Source organism: Oculina patagonica, chromosome 3 (genome assembly GCF_052425735.1).
Source record: "Oculina patagonica isolate OP01 chromosome 3, crgOcupat, whole genome shotgun sequence".
In the NCBI taxonomy this organism is placed as follows: domain Eukaryota; kingdom Metazoa; phylum Cnidaria; class Anthozoa; order Scleractinia; family Oculinidae; genus Oculina; species Oculina patagonica.
Window position 1 is genome coordinate 11,588,461 of NC_135760.1, and position 10,626 is coordinate 11,599,086.

Here is a 10,626-nt window from a genome sequence, read left to right on the forward strand (position 1 = left end):
AACAAAGATGAGTTTGGTTTTTTCTTTTGAACCCTTTGTTTTACGTTTTGTTTTATTTCGCAACTTCAATAAACTGCCAACTTTTGGTATAACAAAGCGGCAGGGTAAAACTGATGAGAAACTGGAGCGTTTACTCACATCCTTCAAAACTGCATCTGGTATGGAATCCAGTGAAGTAAACCTGTCTTCTGTCATTTGTTCCTGCGTGTTTTTGTTTTCTTGATGAGTTGTTCGTTTGACAGAATCCGAAGGAAAATCTGACTGTGCAGCTATCCACTAAAATTTAAAGAGATATTGTTATTCTGAGTTTCTTACTTGCAAAGATTTCGTTTTGCGAAGATTTCCACAGTAAAGATCTCAAGGAAAGAATGTTACGATAACATTCCTGTAACAAGGCTTGGTATATAAACAAGTATCAGGGTTGTAACCAGGTATATGGGATCAGGGATCACAGCCTTGGGATCGGGATCACAGCCTCGGGATCGGGATCATAGACCCGGAATCCCGGGTCACAAGTCATGGGATCCGGATCGGCCAATCAGATGGGATCAGAATGGAATCAGGGATCAAATGTTGCCACATTTTGGGGATCAGGAATCAAAATTTAGAGCTAAAATTTGGGATCAGCGATGAAAAAATATACCTGGTTACGACCCTGAAGTATAGAAACAAAAAGAAATAATTAAAATATTTCCAGGTTTATTGTTTATTTTCAACCTTGAAATTATCATATGTGACAGTGCAGCAATCTGAAACCTTATATAAAAACGACCAAGTGAGATTATCTTCTCTTAAAATTCTTATTCCTGTATTTGGCTCTTTTTAATATTTTTATCATTGTAACTGTTGATATTTATTTATCAATTGAAATAAAGGCACATTTTTTTTAATGACTTAAAAATAGCATCAAGTTCAAATCTACATCATACAACCTTCCTAACGCATTGCATATGACGGTATATAAACTCGGAATGTTTCACGGCAATGGCCCGAGCTTTCTATGTGCAAATATAATAGTCAGCAAGCTGGGACGCGTTCTTTTCATCAACAGGCCATTTCCAGGTTACCCTTTGCCTCTGTTTCAAAACGAGTCTACGTGCGAAATCATTGATATGAAAATGCGTTTCACCTACAGGTCCATTTTTATGCAAATTAAACTCTTTTTTATTTGAATGGTTTCGCACGTAGACTCGTTTTGAAACAGAGGCAAAGGGTAACTCGGAAATGGCCTATCAGATTCGCCGATTTGCATTAGACTCCTTACCAGGCCATCTTTCCACTTGTACAGGTCCATAAAGGGAAGCAGGTTACAGTTGGTTTTGTGGTTATTGGGGCCTTCTTTTAACATGGCGCGAGGTTGGATTTCCACTATACCATCACTATTGTCACACATAATTTTAGCGAGAGAAGCAGATTGAATTTCCTTCAGTTGATCAGGACTGAATCCAATGAATTCGTGATCATTTTGGTACCAGAATCGGTCACCTTGCCTCAGATTCCTGAATACACAAACAAAAATATCTGTCCTTTGAAACTGCTAGATAAGAAGGTCAAGATCGATATTATTTACCGTATCAAGACGCCTGGGGATTTCTCATCTAAAAGTGGCAGGGTTGATCGAAGGGATCTTAGGGCCTGTTTACATGGAGGGAAGGCGCCCCGGCTAACCAAGTTACCCTGCTAGAAGGGATGAAACATAGCCCGCCTTTACAGACTTTACATGCAGAACTCACAGCTCTTCTACCCGAGTTGAGACAGAGTCACTGAAGCGTGTTACAGCGTGAGAAAACCATGTAGCTTCAAACGATTGAAGAAATATATGACTTTTTACTGAATAATCAAGGCTAACCATCTTAAAACCTATTTTACTTTGATGTGCAAGCTCTTAGAAATTTACTGCGTCCATTTTGGAGGAAATTCAATCGAAATTGAACAGTCTTTGGTCGCCAAATTGAAATTTAATTTGTTGTTTCGTGAATTAGGATAATCATTCCTACGAAAATTTCGAATTAATTATAGCTGTTGCTCAAAGAAATATTTTCCAGCCTACAAATAACACTAACTCGATCTAATTTTGGTCAAACAGCACTGTTTGGGTCCCGAATTAATACATTTTATGCCATTAACTTCAAAGTAAATTTAAGAACACGCACGAAGACTTATCCCGGCAAGCCGGGACCGGATAGCCCGGGCATAACCGTTTACATGGCAAAAAGCTATCCCGCCTAGAAGGGTGCCCCTGGCAAGTAGACCGAGTGCCCCGGCAAGGCGGGTTTCCCGTCTAGCATGTAAACGCTTTAATGTGTTTTCTAAAGAAACGTATGAAAAGTTGGCTCGCCCAGGGTAGCTCGGTTAGCCGGGTAACTCGGTAAGCCGGGGCACCCGCCTTCCATGTAAACAGGCCCAGAACCTTGTTGTTTGGGTTTGAGGCACTTCTAAAACAAAAACTAGTTTCTGTCATATTTGTTTCCGAATTAATTCCCTGAGAGGTATCTTCTATAGCTGTGGTCATTTTGGATTTAACACACAAAGTGGAACCATAAAGACGAACCTAAAGTAGAAGGCTTACTTCAAACAGAGAAAAAGAGGCGGTACAACTGAAACAAAGGACTCACTTAAATCCTTCGGCCAATATGTGAGAGAATGTTGGTCCTATATGTGCTCCGCCTTCGGGATTTTCCAGGAGTCCACCAACGTATAAATCCACATTTTGAATGTCATCGTACAAGTTTAGCATTTTAGTTTTCACATCCGCGGGAATGCTATCATCGTGTCCGCTGAACATGTCTCTGAACTCAACGTACGCTGGTAGTCCGTGGTCTCTGCCTCGCTGAATATTTATGGCTGCAAGATCCGCGGTTACGCCAGGCCCAGGAATTAAGCTTTTTGTCACTGACCATGAAAAATACCTTTAAAAAATAACATACACAATCACTCGTTCAGTAGTCCCTGTCAAGCATTATTTTATGGTACGCTTTGGTGTTTAAGACGTTTAACGTTCTGAAAAACATAGCTGTCAATCTTCCTGGCATATCGTTAAAGTAAGTCCTTTAAAAACGAAAATCGTACCTGTCATTTTTCCCCAGCATATTGTTAAAGTAAGCCCGTTAAAAACGTAAAACGTACCTGTCAATTTTCCTGGCATATTGTTAAATAAAGCCCTTTAAAAACGTAACGCGTATCTGTCAGTTTTCCTGGCATATTGTTAAAGTAAGCCCTTTAAAAACGTAAAACGTACCTGTCAATTTTTCTGGCAGATTGTTGAAGTAAGCCCTTTAATATCCCGTCAACTCCACCCTCTTGTAAATTGTACAGTGGAGTCGGGTCATGAAAATCCTTGACAGGCACATCAAGGTGACCAGGGCGTATGTAGGCCTTCCCAATGGTGCTATGTCCAAACCTTAACGCAGCTGCTGCGAAGCTGTTTGCAATGGAAGCATCGGCAGATGAATTGTAGCCTGTATAGCTATTGAGTTTCAGGTCGTATGCCTGAAGCTGTTAAAGACAAGAGAAATAGTGATTAACAAAATCGGTTGACCACCGCAGCGTTACATTATTAAAGCCCCCAAAAATTAAATGTTGTGGTTTGTCACCCACAGAAACAGTTTTTAAAAGATGGTTTTGTCTGTACAAGAGCCTAGTGGGCCATAAGGCCGAAGCTAATCTCGGTTTTCGTAGCATGAAGCGACTCTTTACTGCAACTGACATAATAAGAAACCTGAGGCCTGATTGAAGTACAGGCAAACGAAAAACAATTATTTCGATTGAAATTGGATGTTTTCTATGCTATGGAATGAAAAAATTATGCCGCTTAATTTCATTATTATGCCGGTATCATGTGCAAGTTACTCCGAATGTTCGAAGTTGTGGCAGCATGATGTGTCAACCCTCAATCGCAACACAAGTAGGCCTTGGGGGATTGTGCTAGCATAATTTTTGGCATAATTGGATCAAAAAAGCATATTTTTTAAACGAGCAATGCCACGGCATAATTAGCAAATTTTTAGCACTTTTTGGAGCATAAATTCATACAATTTACCTTATTATAGGAATATAACGAGGCATTTTAACAACGCGAACAAAGTTTACGCGTAATAAAATTAACGCGAATTTAGGAAAAGTTCTGGTCAAATGCTTATAGTAAAAAAGTTAACATACATAAAATTAACGCGATTTTTTGAAATTCGCGTTAATAACATGTATCGTTAATTTTCTATAATAAGGTAGTAAATATAGTGTATTTTCTACAGCAGTAAATTAAATTTAGGTAGTATGATTGTTAAGTGCGATTGTTAAGTCGTTGAAGGCATTTTACAAACGGTTCAGAGATGCGAGCAGCTAATTTGGGTAGCACAGCTAACGGCCGAGACAAACTGCCATAAAACACAAATAAATTTACAACAACCGTTTATTTAAAAAAAACACCATAATTTGGTGTCGTTATTGCGCGACTCTATGTACAGAATCTACGTCATTTTTTTAGCATAATTTCGGAAATCAGGAGCATAATTTGGGAATTCTGGCATAATTTTTTTAAGCATAATATGCCACTTTTAGGAGCACAATCTGCCAAAGCCTAAACACAAGCATGTTTACAGACAGAATTGGCCAGACCTTTATTACACGCAGTCCTGTTAACAAACAAAACTATTACAAAATGTGGGAAAAATATTAACCATTCATTAACCCTTTTGGTGCGTCGGAATAAAAACGTTACATTACAGTGCGTGCAAATTACTCACGCATGACGCTCGCGTTCGCAGTTTATAGGACATATAAGTGCTGATAACCAATCAGATTCCAACATTTTGTTCTACATACCATTTGTTCACTCAAGATAGTTGGCAGATACTCGTTGTATGTGATATGCTGCATCATGGCACCAATGATTTTCCTTGTTTCTTGAAATATTTTTTCCTTGTCCCAATCAGTGTTTAAGCCACCTAATGCTAAAGCGATCCTGTTGTGTTCCCTCACCCAAACAGTGTGCATGGCATTTAAAGCTTAAAAAATCGATAAAGAATAGCTTAAATTAGTATATACTAAAACAGTGGAAAGCGTTTTTGGCACGCGCTGATTGGCTACTCAAACCCTGAATATCCTTTGCTATTCACCTTCGAGAAACGCTCGCAAGCGTTGCAGGAATATATTAGACAAAAATCATCCTTTCGGGTTATATTATCTCACTGTTTTAGTATATACTAAAACAACTATTCACCTCAGTGTCGGTGGCTAGTGGTGGATATTTACTAGCCACCTCCACTTCGGTGAATTACCGTCTTGTTAAGTATGATACATCGATGACGTAAAAGGAAGTCATAAGTTTCATATTTAAAGTTCACTTGTTGATTAAGGTTTGCAAGGTTTATAAAAATCTATGTAGGGTTACAGAGCTACCTTAAATTTATTTTCTGCAGAAATGACTAATATATGTACAGTATGAATCACCCAATTTCATTTCGTTTCAAAGTGATTTGCTACAGTACCACCTCGTTTCCAAAATGCAAACAATAAGGACATTTCTATGCTCAAATCGTTCAAATTCCAAATGCAAAAACTACGAGGCGAAAAGAGCCACTTATGTCCAGGATTGAACGCAACTGTGAAATTTACGAAAATTACGATTTTTCGCTGTGCACTTACAAAATCTGCGAAAATGACAAAAATTACAAAATTTCTTAATTTTCGTAAAATTCGTGAAGACCTAAATGTTTATAGGGTCTTACTACGAATTGTACGAACATTTCGTATGCCCACAGCAAAAAATCGTAATTTTCGTAAATTTCGTATTTGCGTTCAATCCTGGACATATCTCACCAAAAGAGCGTATGTAGACGCGCCTTACCTGGGCTAACATTGTTCCTACGGTAGTCCCCCGTGTAAAAGCAAGGGATGCTTTGGCTTTTTGAACGACAGAACACTGTAGTATCATCATCTGGCAATTGTGGTAACAAGTTCTTGACACTTTGTTGTTGACCTGTGGTGCGAAGCAGACCTTGCAGCGAGTCCAAATCGCGCACTTTGTCCAATTCTACCTCATTGTTACCGTAAATATGCGAGGCATCTATGAAGGCAGTGGCAATGTTCACTTGTTCTTGTGGCTGTCCGAATGCATTCTCGCATCTCGAAGCGCGTGACATTGGAATAGAATTGGAAAAAGCTGAATCGTTTGGTACGATCGGGATATCAAAGCACTCTGTTTCATCCAGGTCAGGGCAGTTTAGCTTCCTTCCTCCGTGCCAGGTTAACGTGATATCATGGGTCAAGAACTGACCAAACACTGAAGCCATGTTTGTGCGTTCTGGAGACTGCGGACTCTGTTGCCAGGGGGAGTCCGGATTTTGACTTTGAGGAAACAGCTCCTTGCTAATAAGCCTTGCGTTTGGGAGAGGAACGCTGTTATTTTTTGGTAACTGGAAAAACGCAGGAAACAAATTAAAATAGTTCAACAGCGTATGCAAAATAATTTTTGAAAAAGATATTTCTGAGTAAGGGAAATGGTCAAAACTATTGTACTCAGACAAGAACCACCTCTCTGCAAAAAGATAGATGTTCTCTTTGTGTACCCCTCCTTCCCCACCTTAAAAGATGGTGTCTTGTTTGTAAAGCCCCCACTCTATCAGGAGTAGAAACTAAGAAAAATATTCAAACCTCCTTGTGCCATTTCTCCACCAAGGCAAGCTTCATGCACACCTAATTTAAAAGTCTCAACTCAAATTTTAAGGCCAATAAATTTTGTCCATTTTGCTTGCCAGACAGGTGGTATCTTGCATAGCCCCCCTACCCCTACACAAGGTGGGTCCTCATCAAGTACACTTGTAATGACCACTTCTCTAACTGTATTCAGATTGCTACGATCTTCTGAAAAAGAATCTGGGCCTTTAGATCGAAGTACGACTACGAATTTTAGTCCAGTTTAATACATTCCCAGAGCCCTCACTCCTGCCTGTTGCTGAATTTTAAAAGACTATTGACATGAGATTGGTGTGAAATATGATAATCGAAAGCATAAGCACTAGGTCTAAAAAGGCGTACTCGTACTCAATCTCCTCGCACTCCGTTATGAATGTCCCTAGTAATTCTGAGTCCCCGATAGGAGTCTGAAGTCGAACCCAGGACCTTCGCACATCGTTCAGACGCTCTATCATCTTTATATTTATCATCAAACTATTTTTCTCTTTGTAAAGCTGGTCAATTAATTATGTACATGGCGCATTTCAATAAACTATGTTGCAACATAGAATTGACTCTTTGCATCGCTAGGTTTCGGTTGTAAGCATTCGTTTGCTGTCGTTTTAGAGGTTGATTTTTGTTTTGTCCTTTGAAAAAGTTATCTTTAGTTTTTTTTTCTGTTGAGATCCGGGGGGGGGGGGCACTACCCTATATGGCCTATACGGGGACGTGCCGCTGGATAGGGTATGGTGTCTATGGTTTTTGACTCCTCCGGCCCTGAACAGGGTATATAATTTCAAGCTCCTTTGTCCTAAGCAGGGCCTAAACCTGTCCAGACAGGTTCTAGACAGGGTATGGCTTCAAGACTATCATCGAGTATTTACATTGTTTTCGCTTTCGCTTCAATGAAAAGCATATTTCTATTTGCTAGGATCGATGTACGCATTCCAATGCGTCGAATACCGCGTATGGGACGCAATCACAATAAAGCATAAATAAAGCATAGGGAGTGTTGTCCTACACAGGTTAGGTATTTTACGTTTTTATTGTCCAAAACAGGGTCAGGGCTTCAAACCCCCAGCGGCACCCCTATACCTTAACCCTGGGGGTTGAGATGAACCAGATATAGCAGTTTATAGATTACCTTAAAGTTCCTAGGCTTTGATGTGCCATCATCGTAGCTACTCGGTTGTATTCTTCTAAATGGAGTCATCGCGGCGCCATAGTGAGGGTTGTTAAGGTTGTTGCACTGACCATTTTGCGTGCGGTATGGGCTCGAGGAATCACAGCCATTTGGTGCTACCATACCGGTTAAACTAGCACAGTTCGGGTGGTGCGCTAGCGGCGGGGACGAACACTCTATCAAACACGGCCCGATAAGCGCCCCAAACAGCAAATGGAACATCATTTGTGAAGAGTACCAAGCTGAAAAATATAAACAACTCAGACTTTAAAGAAGCTACGTCACAAGGATTTCACAGATTTTTGGTCTAAGCTATTCTAAAATTAGTGGTAGACAACTTAACCCATGAAAAACATTATCCTTGAAAATCTAAGATATTACATTGAATTTGCCGATAGAAATCAAGCTGCGGTTATAAATATCGATTTGTTTGGAGACGGGCGGAAAAAAACTTGAAAAGTTAAGCCTTAATTTTTCAAGTTGCAATCTCCATCCGAGCCATCTGCAGCCAAATTTTCAGTGTTCTAATATAGCAATTTTTTTTTAATAAAAATGGACTATTATTTTAGGTTTCCTGTGACACAAACATATATTTTGGCTGTTAAAAAATTTGTTAAAATCCGTGACAAAGCGCCAGGTCTTACTGAGCTGTTGCTACTGTTCTCGGTATATTCAAGCCTTTGGTAATGATGTACTAACTGAGAAAGATGTTAAATGAATATGTAACATTTAGCGAACGGAATAAAGTTTTAATTTTTATTTCACAATCAGGAATCTTAATCTCAGGTAAATGCACGCGGCCTTTTTGATCTGATTTCAAAAAAGCCCTACGAACACAACAAAAAGAGCAAATAAATGGTTTAAAAAAGAGGAAGTGACTGAATGAACAACCGGAGGGAATGACACAGGTTTAAAAACGTCGCTCGAAGCTTAGAAAGAACTAAACAGGGACGGCGGAGCCGGGGGGGCTTTAGCCCCCTCAGAATTACCGAAAAAATAAAGACTTACTAAGAGAAGAGTCTTTTCAGCCCCCCCCCCCCCCCCCCACTTTAAGTCACTAGTCAGCCCCCCCACTTGGAAAAAAGCACCGCCGTCCCTGATAGTTCAGGTCAAAGCTCCGAAAACACGTAAATAGCGACTGGGTACGAGTCTGCCGAGGATTGTAGAAAAAAGTACTATTTGAAATCTTTTCCCCGCAGTTCACATGTGCTTTTAAACTGGAGACCCTAACTGCTGTTACCAAAGATAATTTGAGCTCGGACCTGAACCACGCTTCCTTCGGCGTCCTAAGCTTCGAGCAACCTTTTTCATCCGTGTTGATATAAAAACCCTACCACCACGGCAACTAAATAAAACAAATAAACACTAAAAAAGAATATTTTTAGTGACTGTAAAAACGACAAGGGAATGCTAAACCTATATCGCAAGTAAAAGTAATTGTTTTGAACGTGAAACGAAATCAACTTGGTCAGAGATCATAACTTCAAAATGTATGTTTTTTTTAATAGAATATGCGATTAATTTATCTAAGCTTTGCAACTGAACTTCAAGGCTTTGGCAGTGCGGTATTAAGCGCAGAAGTACATAATCCTTGATTATGTACTTCTGTTTAGGGTAAAAATCAGATGTAAACTTACCTAGCCTCTTCTTGAGCTAACAATGTTCAAAGTTTCTCACTGTCAGCTTCAGTTTACCGCTCTAAATCAGCTCTGTAGCAAGTAGCAAATGAAAACAGAAAGAAAACAGAAAGTCGACGTTTTTAAAGCTTCGCATAAAAGTATATAACAGGCATTTAACACTAAACAAGGAAATTAGTACACTCTTTTCCATGGAAGTGTCATAATAAGCCAACGCTTAGTTCCGGGCATTAACAGCTTTCAGAAACGTTTAATAAAACAGCAAAACAAAAGAAAACTGTTGGTCGAGATCAAACAAAAATAAAGGCCTTAACAACAGTATCACATCAAACCCCTTCCTCGAATGAAAAGCTTTCTCCCTGCCCTTAATGTTTTTGGCCTCCCTCAATTTTCGCGCGCTCAAAATGCGGGAACACTTCCTACGCAGGCTATAAAACAGGGCCTATTGTACTCTGGCTGTCTGAGCCATTTTTGAGTGGCGGTCTGCGGAAATATTCGTATACATCGGGCGGTCTACGGTCAAAAGATTTATGCCATGCAGTCTCGGTGTTCAGGATAAAATAAAAGAAAGTGGCAGTCTAGAAAGAAAGAAAAAAAGGCGGTCTGCGGACTGAACGACCCATTTTAATAGACCCTCATAAAAATGCCGGAACAAAACCGGAAAAACAAGAATCCGATTTTAAATAAGATGATTGCAGTGAAGTTTTGAACTTTTCTTTGTTGCCGTTACAGCCTGAATCTGTTCGTTATATAAGAGAAAATAACGCTATAATCGCTTTACAATTTGGTAAAGAATAGCAGATGTTACCAAGGTAAACATCTACCGAGTTTTTGCCATTCATTGTAAATTTTAACATCTTTATCTCCTTCCCCGCCCCTTCCCTAACAAATATGGTGTTGGAAACTGTAAAAACGTCTGTTCAGCTGAATACGGGTTACTTACAAAATTTACATTTCAAGAGGCAAATCAGTGATATATTTTTATTATGTTGAAAAAATTTTATAAGTTTCTGATATTGGCCATCCACAAAGTGTTGAGCTAGTGATTTATTGTTTTGTTCTATACATGTTGTCAGTGTACATATGATGTAAACAGTTAAAGGGACACTTTAATGCTTTTCGGTAAATAGTACT

At 39.4% G+C, this 10,626-nt stretch overlaps 1 protein-coding gene across 1 annotated transcript; it reads right to left on the reverse strand.

The window, feature by feature from the left end:
- Positions 1–283: 283 nt before the first annotated feature.
- On the reverse strand, positions 284–7,978 carry LOC144645847 (peroxidasin homolog pxn-1-like). Its single transcript, XM_078505384.1, has 7 exons — positions 7,817–7,978; positions 5,846–6,413; positions 4,822–5,003; positions 3,239–3,495; positions 2,616–2,909; positions 1,265–1,499; positions 284–385 (listed from the first exon to the last, which is right to left on the reverse strand). Exons 1-7 carry the CDS (start codon positions 7,976–7,978, stop codon positions 284–286), a joined length of 1,800 nt encoding a protein of 599 aa, XP_078361510.1.
- Between the last annotated feature and the right edge of the window lie 2,648 nt (positions 7,979–10,626).

Excerpts from the sequence above, each read along its gene's own strand:
- LOC144645847 (XM_078505384.1), bottom strand. The coding sequence starts at position 7,978 with ATGGTAGCACCAAATGGCTGTGATTCCTCGAGCCCATACCGCACGCAA. Across the intron at positions 2,910-3,238 it reads TCTGCCAGAAAAATTGACAG|GTATTTTTCATGGTCAGTGA; the intron begins GTACGTTTTACG and ends TATTTTTTAAAG. Across the intron at positions 1,500-2,615 it reads ATATTGGCCGAAGGATTTAA|GAATCTGAGGCAAGGTGACC; the intron begins GTGAGTCCTTTG and ends TTGTGTATTCAG.